This window comes from Fukomys damarensis, unplaced genomic scaffold (genome assembly GCF_012274545.1).
Source record: "Fukomys damarensis isolate Sample0158 unplaced genomic scaffold, DMR_v1.0_HiC HiC_scaffold_19, whole genome shotgun sequence".
Lineage (NCBI taxonomy): Eukaryota > Metazoa > Chordata > Mammalia > Rodentia > Bathyergidae > Fukomys > Fukomys damarensis.
Window position 1 is genome coordinate 64,393,239 of NW_022900931.1, and position 21,072 is coordinate 64,414,310.

The following is a 21,072-nucleotide window of genomic DNA, read 5'->3' on the forward strand; positions in this document are numbered from 1 at the left end:
GCCGGCACCTGGCGCTCGCTGGGCGACAGACGCGGGCTGCGCACAACTGGCCGCCAGCTCCTCTGCTCCTGCCCTTCACCCACCGCCATGGACGGGCCCGCAGCCGGGGTGATGTTGGACAAGTTGGTGCAGGTCTCGGAGATGAGGTGAGGCAGCCGGAGAGGCCGGGAGCTCGGGGACAGGGTCGGAGCTGGGGAAGGGAGCGGGGCCGTTGGCACTGAGCCACCCCAGCCTCGCTTGCTGCTCCGTGCGAGGGGCCCACAGCCGCCTGGAGGGCGTGTGGTGCCCAGGAGCTTCCCAGCAAACCCAAGGGCTTGTTTCGCCCCGTTCTTCCCAAGTACACCCCTCCACAGCCCTGAAAGCGGAGGGTGGTGGCCGGGGAGGTGGCGCGCACCTGCAATCTCAGCACTCCGGAGGCGGCGGTGGGAGGATTGCCACAAGTTCGAGGCCAGCCTGGGCTCCATAGTGGGGCTGTCTCCAAATTAAAATAGAACAAAACAAAAAGCGGTGAGGATGCCCCCTGCCTGGCCTGGGGGGATGGCAGAGCCAGGAGGGTAGGGTGGGGACGCCTGGTGTCCCTGAGGGGGAAGCTGTGCCCTGGGAGGTGAGGCCCGTGGGGAGAGGTGAGGACAGAGCCTTCCACCTCCCGGGAGCGCCCGGTGAGTCAGACACCTGCGGAGCACCTGCTTCCCAGGTGGGGAAACTGAGGGAAAGGGGACGTGACAGGGAAGTGGCCGTGACCCACGCTCGCCGTTCTTCCTCTCCCACGGCCTTGGTGAGTGCCCCACGTACCTCTGCATGGGCTCCATTTCTCCCAGGAACAGGAGAGGCCCAGAGAGGGCAGTCGACCGCCTGTAATCACACAGCACAGTGCTGGGGGGACCTCCAGCTGCCCGGGCTGTGAAGAGGGACAGGGTTGCCTCTTCCTCACCCCTGTACTCTGCTGGACCCTCTCTCACCCTGGAGCCAGGGCACCACGAGGCCTTCCCAGAGCGGGGACTCCAGAGATAGGGCTGTTAACTCCACCAAGCGCTGTGTGACCTGGCCCAGCTTCCTAGCGTCTCTGGGCCTGTGGGGTGAGGGGGCCATGTTTGGTTCTCTGCCCTTCCTGCCCAGGGTTCTGCCTTGTGTCCTCAGAAAGCAGCTCGGCTGCACAGTCCCTGCACCCCCAGGGACTGGGAGCTGCTCTTCTGGCTTTGATCCAGGCCCTCGCCCTCCTGAGCTTGTGGTGAGGACCCATCCCCTGGGACACTGTCAGAACCGGGTGTCTCAGCCCCCAGTGTATGACGACATCTCCGGCTCCTCCAGCTGCGCAGCCCCAGACCCGGGAGGGTGTCGCTCTTGGGGCTTTCGTCACCATTCTGGGGTCTGTTCCTTTACAAAGCCCCGGCCCAGGCCCCACACACAGCAACCCACAGCGTGGCTTCTCCTGCCGTGGCCCCAGCATCCTGTCCCTGAGTCAGGCCCCAGCCCAGCCCAGCCTCATCCTCTCCGGGGGCCTCCCTGCCTCCAGTGGGTCCGGAGCTGCCTCTCCCAGCCCATCCAGGCCCTGGGGTGCCGACCTCGCCCCCACCCCACCCCGTGATCTTCCGCATTCCATCCACCCAGATGACAGTGGAGTGACATCAGGCTCCCTGCCCCAGGCCTTGGCACTGGCTTTCTGCCACAGGGATTCCCGAAGAGGCTCTGTCTAAGCCCCATGTCTGTCCCCAGCTGTCCCCTATGCAGTCCCTTCCGGGTCTCCCCTGCGTCCATGCATCATGATAGCTTACAAAAGCTTTGTAAAATACTCAGTAGAGGTCCCTGGTTTGGAATGGGGTGCGGGGCTGCAGCAGAAGCCCCCTCTGTCCTCCCCGCATCTGTCCCCCTCCAGGGCCAGTGGAAGCCCGATGTGGCCTCTCCGCCTGTCGTTCCCCACCGGCTCAGGCCTTGGCATCAGCCTGCTGCTTCCCTCACTCCGCCCGGCCCAGCCGATCCGTGCCCGATGGATCCACACTGTCCCTGCGTGTGTCTTCTCCTCCTCCAGGGCAACCTCTGCTCAGGGCGACCTTCGCTGGCTGGATGGGTCTCAGGCCCGGAGCCTTCACGCCAGCACTGAGGATTCTTGGCCAGGCCAGGGGAAGGCTGTGCCCAGCCCGGGCCGGGGTCCGCATTGGTGCTGGCCTGCGGGGGCCCAGTGTGGAGCAGAGGGGGTGAGAAGGACCCGCCGGAATGAATGGAGGGACGGACGGAGGCGAGATTGGGCAACGCGGGCCATGAGTCAGGGTTGTGGGGCGGGTGAGGAGGGGCCGGGCATGCCGGGGAGGGGCGGGCATCGAGGGCAGAGGCCACTGTGACGATCAGGCGCATCCTGGGCGGCACAGGAACGCAGGAAGTGCCGCCCCATGCGGTCCTACAGTGGGCATTAGGCGGACAGTAACCCCGGGGTCCAGCGATCCTGCTTGCACTTTTGTCTGAATTGATTGCGGGGCTGGCTGTTTTTGAGACAGGCTCTCACTGGAACTCTCTATGTAGCCCCGATCTTGTGGCGAGTCTCCCGCCTCGGCCTCCTGAGTGCTGCGATCACAGGTGTGCGCCACCACACACCTGTCTCCTGATTGCACTTTAAGGCCCCTGAACAAGAAAAACTAAATCAAACATTGTTTTCGGATGACAGCCTGTGGGACACAAGCCATCCACAATTTAATTTGGGCTGTGAAATAAGTAACGAGATCATTGCTCCCGAGGTTTTAGACCAAGGTGTCTGTTATGCGCTGTGCTTTATCAGTGGTGTATGTTCCACTCAGCCTGTGTACTTCCAGTGGGCTAAAAGATGTCATAAGAATAAAAGAAAAGCTTGAGGAGGGACAGATGCAGGAGGCAGGTGGGACAGGCAGCTGCTGTCAGAGGTGACGTGGACACAGCCCAGGGCTCTGTTGCGCGTGTGTATTATCTCACTTAATCCTCCCAGTGACCTGCCCACCTGAGACCAGCCTGGGTGCATGATTAAGTGCCGCCATCTCATTTCAAGTGTGAGGCCCAGAGAGGGTGAAGAATTTGGCCAGGGTCACACAGCTGTCAAATGGGGCGTAGCCAGGATCTGAACCAGGAAAACCTGACTCTAGCACACCCTGGCTTTGGGGATGAGGAAGACCTGGTGGAGCAGGATCCCAGAGGGAGCCTCTGTCCCAGGGAGGCTTAGCAACATCCCCCCCCGTTAGGGTCACGGTCCCGCAGATGTGGGCCTTTCGGGTCCCCACACTCTTGAAGGCCCAGATGAGCCTCCCCAGCCACTCCTCCCCACCTCTGATCTCAGTGCCAGTCTGGGACCTCTAATCTCTGCTCTTTGCCCGGCCCCTCCTTGCGGGAGGATGTGGCAAACCCCAATGGGTTTATGGGTAATAAAAGGGTTCCGCACCGGCTCGGGCTGAGCGGTGGCCCTGGGTGGGCTTCAGGCCGGCAGAGTACAGGAGGCCTCAGGGGACAGGCGAAAGAAAGGCCACGGGTCACCTCTGTCCCCTGTCTCTCGTGCCCCCCCGCATCCCACAAAGGCTTGGCACGCTGCAGGACGCTTGGTGCTTCCGGTTGCTCTCAGGAAGGGGAGGAGACCCTGTGGCCATCAGGGGTGCTGCAGACTCTATTCTTGGCCCCCAGGAGATGTGGGAACTGAGGGGTAGGGGGAGCGGGGACCGCAAGGAAGAATGGCCACAAGCCAGGGGTGGTGGTGCAGGCCTGTGATCCCAGCACTGGAGAGGCTGAGGCAGGAGGATCGCCGTGAGTTCAAGGCCAGCCTGGACTATGCAGTAAGACTTTGTCTAAAAAGGAAGGAAGGAAGACTGCAGCAGGCCATCCAAGTTCAGGTGCCGGCTGTCACTCAGCCATTGGGAACTGCACAGGGTGGCTGTGGAACCCTGTGACAGGGGGACACCCCGATACCCACCATGGTGCTATCTGCTGGTTTGGTGGCCAGCAAGCTTATTGTGTCTGGTTTTGGTTGCTTAGTCCTTTGTTTTGTTTTTTCCTTCCTTCTTTCTTTTTTTTTGGGGGGGTACTAGGCATTGAACTCAGGACCTTGTGCTTGCTAGGCGGGTGGTGGAACCACTGAGCTAAATCCCCGGTCCCTGCTTTTTTCTTCTTTCTTCTCCAGTCCCCGCCTCCCTTCCGGAGTCACAGCCAGGAGCGTGGGAGCTGGGACGGGGGTTACTGGGAAGGAAGATGGACAGTCACGACCTCCCTTCTGGGCTGGGTTCCATGGCCTCATGTGGCCGAGCTCCTGTAACCCTGGGAGCAGCCTGTGTGGTCGCCATGGTGATTTCCATGTCACGAAGGGAAAACTGAGGCCCAAAGGGACCCACATTCCTGGGACGGCTCCAGGGACCCCTCTCAGCCCCTGTGCTGGAGGGATTGGGCCCAGGCTCTGAATGGCAGTGAAGGCTGCTCCTCAGGGTCTTTCTCCATCCGGGGACTTGCCACCCCCCACGGGGTCAATGAGGCTGCTTACCCTCCCTAGATGCACATCGTGAGCCCCATGGCTACACTGTTGTGTTTTGTTTTGTTTTGCTACTGGGGATCCAACCCAGGGCTTTTGCACTGAGCTACATCCCCAACCCTTTTTTCAATTTAATTATTTGAGACAGGGTCTCGCTAAGTTGCCCAGAGTGGGCTTGAACTTGGGATCCTCCTGCCTCAGCTTCCCAGAGGGCTGGAATTACTCATGTGTACCCCACGCCCCGCTCCCATAGGTTGACATTTCCTACTTGTCACATTTAAAAAGGAGTCAAAGAAATGGGTGAAATTAATTTTAATTATGTATTTACCCTGATTGGCCCAAGACAGCTTTGTTTCAATCTGTAATCAATTTTAAGATTCGCAGTAAGATGCATCACGTCTCACACCAGCCCTTGAGATGGAGCATTGCTTTCTAACTCTCCCAACAAGGATCCCATTTGCAGTCTGTTCTCATCAACTTTATGGCTTGAAGAAGTGGACCCGCCAGCCCAGGCTGTTCCAGCCAGCTAAGCTGCCCAGGGTCTGACCCGATTATGCGTGTGGGCCGCTGAACCAGCGGCCATGAGATAAAATGACAAATCCCCGCTCTCCGTCATTGTGGCCACATGCAGCTGGCGCCTGCCACATCTCAGTTCACGTGAGGCTTCGCGGGGAGGGGCTTGATAAATGTGCAGTGGGTGGGAGAGAGGGCAAGACCCGCAGTAGAGACAGAAGCAAAGAGGATGTGCAGGGAGAAAAGAGTCAGGAGAGCTCCCAGGGCCGAGTGCTGGCGGCACACACCTGTATTCCCAGCTCTTGGGAGGCTGAGGCAGAAGGATCTCGAGTTTCAGGCCAGCCTGTACTACATAGCGAGATCCTGTCTCAAAAACTAACAAAAGAAGAGAAAAGCACCCAGAAGAGCCCCAGGCGAGAGCCTAGCAGTGCACATGAAGTCCCGGGCAGTGGTGCAAGAAGCTTTAGGAACAGGCAGAACCAGCCTACAGGGACAGATCGTGACACCGACCCAGAGGTGGGGCCCTGGCCTGACAGAGGCCGCAGAGGGACTCGGGCCCAAGGGGCGCACGTGTTGGTGAGACACTGCCTGGGTCCCTGCTCAGGCTCCGGGGGAGCTGCCGCCAGCAGCTGGAGGAGGGCATCCCATAATATGAGCTAACCTCCCTGCTCAGCCCGGGCGGACTCAAAACCACCTCTTTTAACCCAAGGCTCTGCCCTTGAGCGAAGTCACAGACAGGTTCAGGCAGAACCAGCCTACAGGGACAGATCGTGACACCGACCCAGAGGTGGGGCCCTGGCCTGACAGAGGCCGCAGAGGGACTCGGGCCCAAGGGGCGCACGTGTTGGTGAGACACTGCCTGGGTCCCTGCTCAGGCTCCGGGGGAGCTGCCGCCAGCAGCTGGAGGAGGGCATCCCATAATATGAGCTAACCTCCCTGCTCAGCCCGGGCGGACTCAAAACCACCTCTTTTAACCCAAGGCTCTGCCCTTGAGCGAAGTCACAGACAGGTGACAAATGTCCTGCCCCGGAGAATTCTGAGGAATTTGCAGAGAGATTCATTCCTTTTTTTTTTTGAGACAGGGTGTCACTGTGTAGTTGAGACTGACCTGGAACTCACTGTGTAGCTCAGGCTGGTTTTGAACTCAACAGCGATCCTCCTGCCTCAGCCTCCCGAGTGCTGGGATTGCAGGCGTGTGCCACCACACCCAGCGAGATTCATTTCTTTAGCTGGAGGTTTCTCTGTCTTTGTTGCTGTTATAGAAGTAGTACATCAAAGCAATGTATCTCAACTGTGCTTTAAAAAATCATTTTAAAGTTTACAGGTTTTTTTGGTTTGTCTTTTGGTTTTTGAGACAGGATCTTGCTATAAAGTTCAGACTGGTCTTGACTCACATTGTAGCCCAGGCTGGCCTTGAACTTGTGATCCTCTCGCCTCAGCCTCCTGAGTACCGGGATTACAGGTGTGCGCTCCATGCCCAGCCAGTCAATTTTACATAAAGGACTTGAAATTGGTGTCCTGGATGGGGGGTCTTCCCGGAGGTCTATACCGTGAGAGGTCTTTGTGGACAGCCCCGACCAGCCTGCTCAATACCATGGGAAATCTCAGAACAGCGCCACCTCTGGGGCCTGCAGGTTCTGCACCCTGCCAGGGTCCCCCTTGGGCACCTTTCCCGGGAGGAAATCCATTCCGGAGGACCAAGTGGGATATTTTGCAACTGACTTTAGAATGGGATGCCTGAAGGTGGCCCTGAAAAGGTGGTCGTGGCATTCTCCTGGAAAAAGAAGCGAGTCACAGGGTAAGAGGTGAGGAGGAGCGTTGGTGTGGCAGCACGAGCCGGGAATCCCAGCACTTGGGAGGCTGAGGCGGGAGGATCCTGCAAAGTTCCAGGCCAGCCTGAACTACACAGGGAGGCTGTCTCAAAAGAATAAAACACATACAAGTGAGAGCCCAGCCTGGGAAACCTAGCAACCTAGCAAGACCCTGACTCAAAATTTATTTATTTTATTTCTTTTCTTTTCTTTTTAATAAGAGGGCTGGATGCGCCTGCCTGGCACACACAAGGTCCTGAGTTCAATCCCTGGTAGCAGGGGGAAAAAACCCAACCCTTGGGTGAAGGACACAAAGAGGTCACAAGAAAAGACTAAATAGCTATGATTAATATCGCCCACAATAATAAATGCAAATTTAAACTACAAAAAAAAAAAGAAAAGAAAAGAAAAGAAAAGGGCTGGAGATGTAACTCAGCGCAAAGGCCCTGGGCAATCTCCAGTGCCAAAACCAAAACCAAACCAGTCTAGCAGTTGTGCCAGACTATCCCCTGTCACACCATAGACCTCGGGCAGGTTCGCTTCTGCCCCCGAGTGTTTTGTACATCACATTCTCACTCTCTCTCTTGTGATAATGAGGAATTGAACCCAGGAAACAACACTGAGCTATATACCCAGCCTCTCTACGTTTTTTATTTTGAGATAGGTTCTCATATGGCCTTGAACTTGAGATCCTCCTGCTTCAGCCTCCTGCATAGGGATCACAGGGGTGCACCACTGTACCGCTATCTAATCTTTATTTCTTTCTCTATTTCTTTATTATTTTTCACACTTAAACTACTGCGTTATACCTGGCTTCGCCCCTCAATGCACCACTGAGATTTCACCATGCGTTTAGCAGCTCCAGATCTGTGATTTTGTTTTGTTTTGTTTTGAGACAGGGTCTCACTATGTAGTTGAGACTGACCTGGAACTCACTACATCATAGCCTAGGCTGGTCTCGAACTCACAGCGATCCTCCTGCCTGACTCCTGAGTGCTGGGGTTAAAGGCATGTGCCACCCACACCCGGCTGTGGTGCATTTTAATTAAGTTGCAACACCAGAACTTTCACCTGAATGTTCCAGGCTGGCTGTCATTAACTAGAGTTGAGTTCAATATTGGTTTGCGGACTTTTTTTTTTTTTTTTTTTCTTTTAGATATGACCTCTCTGTGTAGCCCAGGCTAGCCTAGAGTTCGCTGCAATCCTCTTGCCTCAGCCTCCTGAGTGCAGGGATTACTAGTGTGTGAGCCACACCCACCAGAGTTTCTTTAATGGAAGAAGTTTATATGCAGTAAACTGCAGAAATCGAAACACCCGTGTTGAGACGTTATCCAGATGCAAGCAGTCCCTGTGGATGGCATGACACCAGCATTTTCAGGGTCCCCGATTTATCGACCCGCTGCCTTATTGTTTTTGGTCCTCTCCAAAAAATGTTGCAATCCCTATCTGGGCATATATTTCACCCGGCATCTCCCCAAGCACACTGATGCATCTGAGGGGCTGGTCTCCCTGGGGCATCTGAAAATCCAGTGGTGGCAGACAGCACTTTATCTCACACAAGAGAGGAAGGGATTTCTGCTCCCTTAGATTGAAAGGAGGGAGTAGACCAAGAAGACAATCACCAAGGACCGAAACAGCTGAGAAGGAAGCAGACAGGGGCTGAGATGTGCCTGGGATGGGTCCGGGCCTGGGAAGACCCAAGGGAGCCCTGCGGGGAGAGGAGCGGCCCCTGGTTCTGGGAGTGCTGACCGCAGTCCCCAGAGGCTGTGCCAGTTCCAGCTGAGAGGTGAACATTTTTGGCTCTGGCCAAAGCATGAGTCATCATGCTGCGGTACAATCGGGGTCACCCCACCCGGATGAGCTCGGGAGGGCAGCGCTACAGCCCCAAGTCCTGAAGTCCAGCAGGCTGCTGCCTCTGCATACTGTGGTCCTTTATTTTATTTATTTTTCTCAGTAATAGGGAGTGAATCCGTGGTCTTAGTACTGAGCTACATCCTCAACCCTTAAAAAAAATTTTTTTTTAAATTTTATTTAGGGCCAGGGATGTAGCTCAGCAGTTCGGTGGCCTGCCTTGCAAGTGCAAGGACCTGAATTCGATCCTCGGTACCCCCCCAAAATTTTTATTTAGCTCAGTGGTTCTCCCACCTGCCTCACAAGGTCCTGAGTTCGATCTCTGGTACCCCCCCAAAAAAGTTTATAAATTTGAGGCAAGGTCTTGCTGAATCACTAAAATTGCTGCAACTGACCTTGAACTGCCAGTCTTCCTGCCTCAGCCTCCCAGAGTGCTGGGCCTACAGGAGTGTGCCTGGCCTCCGTTCCTTCTGATACCCGCATGTGAGTCCTGGCCTCTGTCCCTGAGAGGGGCCACACTGACTCCGTGGATCTAAAATCACCCCTATTGCTTCTCCACACACCCTCAAGTTGTTGTGAGGGACACGCTATGCACTGAGAATTATAATAAAGAAGGCTCCTAAGAACATAATCAGACAGTGAAACCCACTTTTTGAAGGGAAATATGTCGTTTTATGAATTTTTGGTTTTTTTGGTTTTGGTTTTGAGACAAAGTCTTGCTATGCAGTCCAGGCTGCCCTCGAACTTGTGGTGACTCTCCTGCCTCAGCCTCCTGAGTGCTAGGATTATAGGCTGGTGAGTTTTATGGATTTTAATATAGGATTTCATTTGTGTGGCCATCACTATCAGGACCCAGAACTGTCCCTCTCCCCAGCTGACCCCCTGGGCCCTCATAACCTCCCGTCCCTACACCCACACTATGCGAGCTGCTCTCTGTCCTGACTTTTCTGTCCTTCTGTCCTCATCTGCTGGGCCGAACTGCTGCGTGCTAAGTTCCACAAAGCACCTGCGGGTACTGGTGAGTCTCCGGGCGGCGACACAGGCGGCCCCACCACTGTGCTCCTCTGGTTCCTCCAGGCTGCTGCCGACACCCGGTGCCCCATCCCTCTGGCTGCCCGAGGCTTTGCCGCTGGTGACCAGTCACCCATCACCCATTCCCAGCTTTGGGTGACGAGGACAGAGCCGCGATCAACACGCGTGTGCAGCTGGGTGTGGCAGTGCACCCCTGCAATCCCTGCACTCGGGAGGCTGAGGCAGGAGGATCACTGGGCTATATAGTGAGACCCTGTCTCAAAACAGGAGAGAAAAATACAGTAATGATAATAGCGTAACCCCGGGGAGGTTAACTACACAGGTGACAGGGTACGGGAGGAGGCTGGCAGGGGCCGCTCGTGGCCGTGAGCACTTGAGCCTGCACACTTCACAGCCGCACTGTCTGCCTTCAGATCCCAGCTCTTCCTCCTGCAGCTTTGTGACAGCCTTCAAGTGACTTTGCCTCTCTGTGTCCCCACTTGGTCTTCTATCTTTGGTTTGATTTTTTTTTTTTTTTTTTTTTTTGGTACCGGGTATCGAACTCGGGACCTTGCACTTGTGAGGCAGGCAGTGGCATCATGGAGCTAAATCCCCAGCCCTTTTGGTGTGGTTTTTGGAGACAGGGTCTTGTAATGTCAAATGTACAGGCTGGCCTGGCACTTGCAGCGATCCTGCTGCCTCGGCCTCCGGAGTGCTGGGATTACACACGCGCACACCCACGCCCAGCCCCTGGCTCGGCTGTAAGCAAGGAAGGTAACAAGACTGCCGCGTAGGGTGCAGAGATGTGAGTGAGTCAGGCGTAGGAGGCTGTGGGGAGCGTCGAGCTGCAGGGTCATTCAGGCCTCCTCCCCTGGGAGTGATTCGGACGGCGGGGCGGCCGGGAGAAGCAATCGGAACACAGCCCTGGACCACACGCCCCGCCAGGGACGGCCGCGAACTGTCCGCACGACGGTGACCATCTGGGAAGCCCTGGCCCAGACAGCCTGAGGTAGAAAATGCCACCCAGCCTCCCCTGGGGGGTCGAGATCCAAAGGCAGGAGCACTAGAACACTGCACCCAATCCCTCCAGGCTGTGTGCAGGAGGCACCGGCGAAACCTGTGTGGTCTCTGTGTTCAGACCTGGGCCACTGCCTGGGGCATCTCACCACCCATTTTCACAGGTTCAAAACATCTTGAAAAAACCTGGACCCCAAACACTTCCGGTCTGAAGCACCAAGTAAGAGACACGCAGCCTGTAGTCTCGGGAGGCTGAGGCAGGAGGATTGAGGCCAGCCTGGATTACATAGTGAGACCCTGCCTCTGAAGAAAAGGAAGGAAGGGTAAAGGGAACGGTAGGGTAGGGTCCCTTGGCCCGGAGTCCCTGGCAGGGCCAGTTGTGGCCTCCTGGGTGGCCAAGTGGATGCGAGGCCATCAGCCCACCTGGTCAGCAGAGCTGGGCCGTCGTGTCCCTGCCCTGCCCCACCCCCGTCACCTTCTTTCCTCTGCTCAAATGGACAATGACCACCACACACTGGCCCCAGCACGCTCTGTGGGGACACCCTGGGCCTGTGACCCAGAGAAGAGCTGCCCAGGGCAGATCTGACTCAACGGTGGAGACGGGAGGCCCAGACCCTGAGTTGGGCACAGTGAGAGTTCAGCCAGGCGCGACTCTGTCTCTGTGGCTTCTGTCTGTGCCACCGAGGTCCTGGGGCTGGGTCCAAGGCATGATGGATGCACTTGGGGGCTCTGCCTGGCTGGTGGGGCTGGAGGGAACAACCGGCCACTGGGTGCAGCCCCGAGCTCTCCTTGTTTGTTATTCTGGGGGAGATTGAGACAGGGTTTCACTTTGTAATTCAGGCTGGCCTTGAACTCACTGTGTAGCCCAGGCTGGCCTCAAACTCGCAGCGATCCTCCTGCCTCAGCCTCCTGAGGGCAGGCTTGGGCCACCATGCCCGGTGTGTTGTCATCTGTTGAGACAAGGTCTCACTAAGTGGCCCATACTGGGCTCTAACTAGAGATCCTCCTGCCTCAGCCCCCCAGTCATGGGCATCACACTAATACTATTTCTGCAGTTCTGCTTCATTCTTGCTGTGTGTGGCCTTGGCCGAACTGCTTCCCCTCAGACCCGTTTCCGTGTGAAACACATGGGGAGCCCCAAGCCACCGTTCACAGGGCACGGGATTCCTCCTGCTGTAGGTTGCACAGGTCAAGTCTTGTAGCACTGGGGCTGCTACGGGGTGGCTTGGGAACCCCACCTCCCCACGGGCCTGGAGAGAACCAGCGCAGCTCCAAGGGCTGTGCGCCCTCAGCTTTCTCCACCTGCCTCCTGCCAAAGCCTCCACGCGTCGTTCAGCCCTCAGCACTCTGCACGCGTTTACTCATTCGGGGCTGGCTGAGCAGTACCAAGTGTCCCGGCCCTGTGGGGTGCCCCAGACTCCCTCATACCATGGGGGTCCTCTCTCCTCACTGCAGGTAGAGGGAGGTGGCTTCCTTGAGGAGCTGTGGTGACCCTGAAGACCCACGTGATGCTTCTCATCAGCAAGTAGCAACAGCTAGGCCTTAGGCTGTACCAAGCCCTTTTAAACGAGGCATGGAGGTGCGTGCCTGAGATCCCAGCACCCAGGAGGCTGAGGCAGGACGATTGCCAACAACGCAAGGTCAGCATGGGCTGCATAGTGAGTGCAAGGCCAGCCTGTGAGCCTGGAGCCTTGGCCTCCCGAGAGCTGGGGTTGCAGGTGTGCACCACACACCCGGCTTCTGTGGCTGGAGGTCAGTGTGGAGGTCACTCCCACTTTTGATGAAAGCAGGTGAGGCGTGCTCCCCGCCGCCCCGCCCTGCCCGCCTTGCTCACAGTGGTGTCTCTCCTACAGCACAAATTTTTCGGGCGAATACTTCAAGTACAAGGGCGTCCTCTTCCCCATCGGCCTCTACTCACCAGAGAGCATCAGCCTGGTTGAGAACACCCAGGATGTGCGGGACGACGACGTCTTCATCGTCACCTACCCCAAGTCAGGTACCGAGGCCGGGGAGAGCAGGGAGGGCATGGGGGTGATGCAGGCTGCCCAGGAACGGGGACTGGACCCAGGGTGCTGCTGGAGCTCAGGTCCCCGAGCCTCTGGCGACAGCCTCCTGCCCTCCCTGTTCCTTTAACCGTCATGTTATTCATTTATTGCTACCAGGTACACTCTGTGGTGTCCCCACTGCTTTAAAAGCTGTGGGTCCCAGTGGCACAGGAGGCTGAGGCAGGAGGATCACTGCAAGTTCGAGGCCAGACTGGGCTACAGAGTGAGACCTTGTCTAAAAAAAAAAAAAAAGAAAGAAAAGAAAAGAAAAACCAACCAACTAACCAGCCAAACAACAAGTAATAAATTTAAAAAAAAAAAAAGGATTTATGAAATATTTGAAAAAAAATTAGAAATAATAGGACTAACCAGGTTAACCTTAACATTTAAAAGAGGTAACGGCTACCTGGGCGTGGTGGCTCACGCCTGTAATCCCAGCAGAGGCGGGAGATTGCTGAGAGTTCAAAGCCAGCCTGAGCGACACAGTGAATAATGAGTTCAGGGCCAGCCTGACCTATAAAGTGAGACCCTGTCTCAATGAATAAATAAATACAAGAAGAAAGGGCTGAAGTCCAGTTCTCTCATCACTGAAACCCTACAGAAGGTTCCCTTCGCACCTTATTAGTAAAGCCTCCTGTACCCCAGCCCCTGAACTTCCCTTGCCCCCCAAACCGCCACCCCCAGCACTTCCCTCTTCTAAGGAAGCCTCCCTCATCACTGCCTGCACTCGGTCACCTCCAGGCATCCGCGCCACCCGCTGCTGGCCCAGGCCCCGTCTTGTCTCCTCCATTCAGCGCTCTCAGCACCTCTCCTTGGCTTGGCTGACCCCCAGCCCTAATTACGGGGTGACGTTGCTAATTGTGTCTTCAGTGAAGCCTGTCTTGCTGGACTTGGGAGGCTGAGGCAGGGGGGTGACAAGTTCAGGCCCGCTCCTGGGCACTAACTTGGTGAGCCCCCCGGCTCAAAAGTTTTAAAAAAGCCTGTCGTTCCCAGTAAACTGACCCACGTTACTCTTGGCAGTAGCATTTCAGTGACCCAGTGCAGAAAGTGAAGACCCTTCCTCCCTTGCACAAATCTCTGGTGAACATTTATTACACAGCGTGCTGAAGAGCCCTGTTCTGGACTCCAAACTAAGTTTTATTGTATTTATTCATTCATTCACTTATGAAGCAGAGTTTCACTATGTAGTGCAGGCTGGCCTCGAACTTGTAACCCTCCTGCCTTAGCCTCTCACGTCCCGGCATCACAGGCCAGCACCACCATCCTGGGCGCTTTAAATCTGCTCTGCTAAGTGCTGACTGATGTCTCATTGAAGCTTTAATTTGTATTTCCCTACTGACCAGGGATGCAGTGTTTTCTCCACATTCTTTCGCCCTCCTGTGTCTTCTTTGCTAAAGTGTCGGGTCAAATTGTCTTCCTCCTCAGTGGAGTACTTTGTTTTCTCATCACTGAGCTCTGAGAAATTTTCTGTAGTAGAGATACAAAGCCTTGATCAGATAATGCATTTTGCAAAGACTCAGCGAATGGTCTTTTCATTTCTCACCAGGGCATAAGCAGGTACGTTTTTAATCTGGAGAGATCCAACTTGTCAATTTGTTCTTTGAAGGATCACGGTTTTGGTGTTGTATCCAAGAAATCTTTGTTTAACCCATGATCACAGAGATGTCCTTTGTTTTTTTGAGTTTTACAGGTTTGGATTTTACATTTAAATCTATGACCCATTATATGCTGTGCGTAGCGGTGCATGCCTATAACCCCAGCACATAGGAAGCTGAGGCAGGAGAATTCCCCATGAGCACAAGGCCAGCCTTGGCCATATAGTGATATTCTGCCTCCATATGAATGGAATTTTGCACTTGTGTATTCTGTAGGATGAACTCTTAGACGTGAGCCAGTGTGGTGGTGCACATTTGTAATCCTGGCACTCTGGGAGGCTGAGGCAAGAGGATTGTAAATTCAAGCCCAGTCTGGGCAATTTAGAGACTTAGCAAGACCCTTTCTCAAAATAAAAAATAAAAGAAGGCCTGGGAGGGCTGGAGATGTAGCTCAGTTGTGCTGCGCCTGCCTGGCAAGTACAGGGTCCTGAGTTGGATCCCTGGCACACACACACACACACACACACACACACACACACACGATGGCCTGGGGATGTTGCTCAGTGCGAAAGACCCTGGGTTCGATCCCTAGCACCACTCTAAAAAAGGCAGCTACGACACTGCTGGGTAGCTGTGGGGTGGCATCCGCGGTCCTGACGGATGTGCACAAATTCCCACCCACAGAACTCGTTCTCCGCCCCACAGGGCCGGGCTGCCTCTCACTCCGCCTCTGTTGCTCCCTTAGGAGCTTTCACTCTGCGCCAGTCTGACCGGTGAAAACAGAGAGGGACTTCCGGCTCGCTCTAACTTACATTTCTATTGCTATTGATGAAGTTGAGCATTATTTTAAATATTTCAAAAACCACTTACTGGGCTGGGGATTTCTTCAGTGGTAGGAGATGTGCCTAGCCTGTGAGAGCACCTAGGTTGGATACCTGGTACCCAAAAGTAAAACCGCTGCCACCACCAAAATCTACTTATATTTCCTCTCTGAGGGTCTGTTATCCTCGGGCCTTTTTTCTCTTCCATTGAATTATTGGCCTTTCATTGATTCAAAGCAGCTTTTATATATTAGTGAACTTAACTCTTCGTGTGCGTGGTAAATTGTATGTGCGTTTGCCCAGATGGTCGTTTGCCTTTTATGCTTTGTTCATAATGTTTCAATATGCACATTTTATGTAATCCGATGTACTTATGTTTAGCCACGTATGGCAGTGCGTTCCTGTAAGTGCAGCACTCAGGAGGCTGAGAGACAGGAGGATTGCTGTGTGTTCAAGGGCAGAATGGGCTACATTTCCTGAGTCCCTGTCTCATAAAAAATATATATATATAATAATAATGCATTTCTCTTTGCTACCTGTGGTGGTGCACACCTGTAATCCCAGCACTGAAAGGGCTGAGGCAGAGTTTGTGGCCAGCCTGGGTTACCTGAGATCCTATGTCAAAAAACAAAACATACATACATACATATATAATACACACACGCATGTATATATATATGATTGACTTCTTCATCATTATGACTGTTGTTTTGGCTTTTGAGACAATCTCGTTTCACCTCGAGTGTGGGCTCCAGTGATTCTCCTGCCTCAGCCTCCTGGGAAGCTAGCTGGGACTGCAGGTGCTTGTGGTTATAATTACAGGGTGGATTCTGATCGCGGGAACACGACTGGACCCTCTGTAAGCAGGATTCCATGAAGAAACACCTTTCTCTTGGGTGTTCCTCCCTGGGTTCAAACCCTTAGGAAACGTGGAAACCTCTAGAACGTCTTCAACCCCCCCAATGCCGTTCGCCGTTTCCATAGTTTCTTCTCCAGTGACAACACCGGGTGTTAGTGTGGCTGTAGGTTAAAATGCCCTAACAGCCAGGCATGGTGGTGCACACTTGTGATCCCAGCACTCTGGGAAGCTGAGGCCGGAGGATCACAAGTTTGAGCCCAGCCTAGGCAATTGAGCAATTTAGCGGCCCCGTCTCAAAATAATGCTCTACCCAAGCACCCACAGGAAATACACGCTTTCTCTCCCCATATTGGGAGGGCATTTGCGCAGAGAGGTGGCCCCATTCCAAGCAGTCAAGAAGGGCTGACTTCTAGCTTGTTGGCTTCTAAAATGGTGTCGGCCTCTTTATGGGCACCAGCTCCACAATGCTGCCAGGAGAAAAGGGAAATGGAAACAAGAGGGGGCAGTAGCTTCCCTTTTAAAGTTTGACCCAGAAGGTGCACTCACTTCTCGCCTCTCAAAGACCAGAGCGCACCGTCACGTGACCTCCCGCTGCGGAGGATTCTGGGAGATGTAGTTTCTAGTTGGTGCCAACATGCTCAGCTAGTGTTTGCGTAGCAACATGAGGCGGGGAGGATGGGCTACAAGATGCCTGGATCTCTCCTAAGCTGCCTCAGGAGGGTGGATTGGTCAGGCTCAGATAGGAGACTGAAACCGCACAATGATTTGGACAGGAAAAGCTTCACGTAAAGAATGAGTCACACCCAAGAGGTGGCTATTATTTAGGAAATGTCAAGTGTGGGCCAGGATGTGAAGAAATTGGAACCTTTGTGCTCTGTGATAGGAACGCAAAGTGACTCAGCCACTATGGGGAACAGTATGGAGTTAAAAAGCTCACGGCTAGGTGTGGTGGTACATGCTTATAATTATATAGTGCACTTGGGAGGCTGAGGCAGGAGGATCGCTATGAGCTCAAGGCCAGCCTGACCTACATAGGAAGACACTGTCAGAAAAACAATGACGACAAAATGCAGGAACAGCTGATATAAAGAGCAGCCACTTTCTCCGGGGCTAGAACTAACCCCACACCTGTCTCCCCAGACAGCAACACATTTGGACGCGAGACCTCCTGTCCCCTACTCCCACCCCACTCTCCTGGGGAGGGCATGGCGCTGCAACTTCTCAGGGGCTGGGTGGTAAATTTATTTATTTATTTAGGTACCGGGAATCGAACTCAGGTTCTTTCTCTTGCGAGGCAGGCGCCGGAACCAGTGAGCTAAATCCCCGGCCCGACGCGTTTTGTTTTGTTCTGTTTTGTTTTGACGGGGGCAGTGGTAAACGTTGCCTGGGGTCCACTGCGGGGCTCACTGCTGGTTGTCACAGATCCGCGAGGACGGGGAGAGCAACCTCGTCTCCTTTGCGCGTCCCTGCAGCGCCCTCTGCCGGTCGAGCTTCGCACCGAGCCAGCTCGCAAAGGGCAAGGTTAATGGGGGGGTCCAGCTCCGGCGTCCAAGACCAGAGGAGCCAGGAGCCCGGAGGCCATACTTTGTGCCCGGCACAAGCGGTTGTTGGAATCCAGTAGAACAAGCGGGGCGTGGTGACACACACCTGTAATCCCAGTACTCGGGAGGCCGAGGCAGGAGGACTCAAAGTTGGAGCCCAGCCTAGGCAACCTGAAGACTTAGACCCTGTCTCAAAATAAATAAAACAGGGAGCTGTAACTTAGTGCAAAGGCCCTGGGTTCAATTCCTAGTGCTGCAAAAAACAATAAAGCTTCCAAAACACTTCCTTGACCGGGCCCCATCATGTGGCCCCACAAGGGGGACAAGAGATGTGGCCTCACCATGCCCCAAAGGAAGATGGACTGGGGGTGGGAGAGTGGCTGGTTTATGGCTACCACAGGCTGCTTCCCACTTCTGCCACCTTGGACAAGTGACACAGTTCTGAGTTTTGGTTTTCGTTTTACTTTCTTAACACTGGGGGTTGAAACCAGGGCCTTTGCACTGAGCCACATCCCCGACCCCTTTTATTTTATTTATTCATTTTGAGACAGGTTCTCATTAAGTTGCCCAGGCTGGGCTCCAACTTGGAGTCCTCCTGTCTCAGCCTCCCAGGGTCCTGGCAGACATTGTTCTTTGTGTCTTTGTCGTCAGCTCTGAAAATGAGCCTCATCAACCCTGCCTTTGGCAAGGACTGTGAGGATAAAATAAATGCAATAAAACAAATGGCAAATGGTCAGCACTTGGGAGGCTGAGGCAGGAGGATCGCTGTGACTTTGAGGCTAGCCTGGACCACATAGCAAGATCCTGCCACTCTCATACACACAGAAACAAAGAAAGAAAGAAAGAGAGAGGCAAAGTGCCTGCAGAGGCTGCTGTTAATCTAACTATCCTCACACAGTCATCCCTTCCCACTGAGATTCATGTGCCCAATTTCTCCCAACAGGCACCTCCTGGATGATCGAGATCCTCAGCCTAATCCTGAAGGACGGGGATCCCTCCTGGATCCGCTCGGTGCCCATCTGGGAGCGCTCGCCCTGGTGCGAGACAGTCATGGGTGCCTTCACCCTCCCGGACCAGCCCAGGCCGCGCCTCCTGAGCTCCCACCTCCCCGTGCACATCTTCCCCAAGGCCGCTTTCGACACCAAGGCCAAGGTGTGGGGTGGGGAGGGAGGGGTGTCACGGTGTGGGCAGCATCCCACATCTTAGTTCACATCTTGCGCCTTGATCTCCCCCATCCTGCATCCCATACTGTCCTCCCTGTGATTCTCCTGACCCCAAAACTCCCCCTCCAGAGTGAGAAACTTTTAGCCACAGGTCCCCCAGGAGTCTGCCTTGAGCCCTGCCTGCCTGTGGGGCAGGCCTGCCCGTGTCTGATGCCCTCACCCTCCCCGCTGTCCGTGTGCAGGTGATCTACCTGGGCCGGAACCCCCGAGATGTCCTGGTGTCCTTCTACCATTACGCCAAGATTGCCCGGCAGCTGAAGGACCCCGGCACGCCCGACCAGTTCCTGCAGGACTTCCTCAAAGGCGAAGGTGAGCTCCCCAGGAGGAAGGGGGACCCCCAGCTGTGGAGAGGGGTAAGAGCAGAGGGGCAGGGCTGGGAGCCGGGCATGGTACCGCACACCTGGAGCCCAGCTTTCTGTGAGGCTGACGCAGGATCTGAGTTGAGGGTGGGGGGATCAGGCTTCTGGGGAGACTGTCCTGGTGGCTGGGCCCCAGAGGCATAGGTAAGAGGGACGCGGGACTCTGGCACGTGTTGTTGGGGTTCACAGCGCCCCCCTGAGCCAGATGGCCCTGTGCCCAGCCCTCACCCTGCCCCCTGCCCACAGTGCAGTTCGGCTCCTGGTTCGACCACATTAAGGGCTGGATCCGGATGCAGGGCAAAGAGAACTTCCTGTTCCTCACCTACGAAGAGCTGCAGCAGGTGGGTCCCCCGGGCCACGCCCCCCCACCCCACGCTCCCTCGCCAGCCACTGTGGACTCGGAATGGAGCCCGGTGCAGGGAAATCAGTCGAATCCGGAGAGAGTCAGTGGGAGGGAGAGGAGGGAGGGTCGGGGCCCCTGCGGCCCACGACTCGGAGCCCAGGGTCGGGGAGGCAGCGCCAGACGCAAACGGAGGTCCAGCCGGCAGGGGGCGCTGTGGGACAGAGGGCGTTCTGCCGGGCCGCAGCCCTAGGAGACGCACCGGGAAGGGTGGAGGGCGACGGTGGAGGAACCAACGGACCCCAGCTGGACCCCGGGCGGGGAGACCGCGGGGCTGGGGCAGTCAGGGAGGCTTCCTGGAGCAGGCGCTGACCGGACGGGTGCAGTCCCCCTGCCCCACGGTTACCTTTTCCGACCTGGTGAATCTCTTTCTGTGGAAAGACATGGAAAAGGTCTCAGCATCGCCCCTCCCTTCTTTCCCTTCGAGCCTTATTCTCCACCCCAGAAACTGGGCCACCGAGCCAAGTGGAGCTCGGGCTGCCCACACGGTCGTGTTTCTGGGACAGAAAGGGGTGGTGGTTATGAAACCAGGGGTGACCTGGAAAGGCGGTGCCATGTGTCACAGGAGGCAGCCAGGAGAGGGTAGCGGGGAGGGGCTGCAGTGACCCGAGACTTTCTCCATGCTGTGTGACCTTGAACAAGTGCCTCGCTGTCTCTGGGCTTGACACTTTCTTTTTCAGTACTGAGGATTAAGTCCGGGCCTTTACACTGAGCTACATCCCTCTTTTTTTAAATTTTGAGACAGTGTTGCTAAGTTGCCCAGGCTGGGCTTGAACTTGTGATCCTCCTGCCTCAGCCTCCCAGGGTGCTGGAATTACAGGCATTCATCTCCATGTCCAGCATGATGCTTCTCTTTGCAAAGCTGATGGCAGAATTGGTGCAAATGTGCATGAGGGACTAGGACCAGAGCTTGGGATGCAGTAGGTGCTCATTCTGTCGGGATTTGAGCCACTCCTGTCTGGAGGAAGTCAATACTCAGTGGTGAACAATGTTCTCGGCAGCCCAGGCTGGGCCCAGAGGGAGGAACATACAGGAACGGCAAATCCTGGGACCTCAGAAAGGACTGAGAACTGGCCACCCTGTCCTTGAAAACCAGGACAGCCAGGCATGGTAGCACAGGCCTGTAATCCAGGGGTCAGGAGGCTAAGGCGGGAGGATCTCTGGAAATTTGAGGCCAGCCTGTGCTACTACATAGTGTAGTGTGTTCAAGTCCAGCTTGCACTACAAAGTGAGCCCGGAAAGACCTGTTCCAGGGCACTGGGGAGACACAGAAGGGCTGGGAGCCAGGGAAGAACGGGGCCGGCTTCGGGGGGCGGTGAGCTGGAGTCAGGAGGCCGGGGAGGAGGCTGGGGTAAGGGTCTGGAAGGGAGAGGAGGAGGCCTCCGTCAGCCCTGGGGCTGTGAGGACAGAGTCGGCACACAGCAAAGGTGAAAGAGGACATGAGGGACGTGGCCCATGACTGACAGGGGTGTGGGGTGAGGGGGTCAGGAGGGGAGGCCAAGCCCGGCCCTCAGCCCTGGGATGGGGCCACTGAGGCTGCCTGGGCCGCCCTCTGGGG

General features: G+C 55.4%; 1 protein-coding gene across 1 annotated transcript in view; it reads left to right on the forward strand.

The window, feature by feature from the left end:
* The first annotated feature begins 7 nt into the window (after positions 1 to 7).
* Sult2b1 (sulfotransferase family 2B member 1) overlaps positions 8 to 21,072 on the forward strand; it is a 22,316-nt gene continuing 1,251 nt past the window's right edge. The window contains exons 1-5 of the mRNA XM_010640898.3: positions 8 to 146; positions 12,525 to 12,667; positions 18,476 to 18,684; positions 18,938 to 19,064; positions 19,361 to 19,557. Of these exons, the coding sequence (XP_010639200.1) occupies positions 88 to 146; positions 12,525 to 12,667; positions 18,476 to 18,684; positions 18,938 to 19,064; positions 19,361 to 19,557 (735 nt within the window). The 5' untranslated portion in view covers positions 8 to 87. The remainder of the gene's footprint in view (positions 147 to 12,524; positions 12,668 to 18,475; positions 18,685 to 18,937; positions 19,065 to 19,360; positions 19,558 to 21,072) is intronic.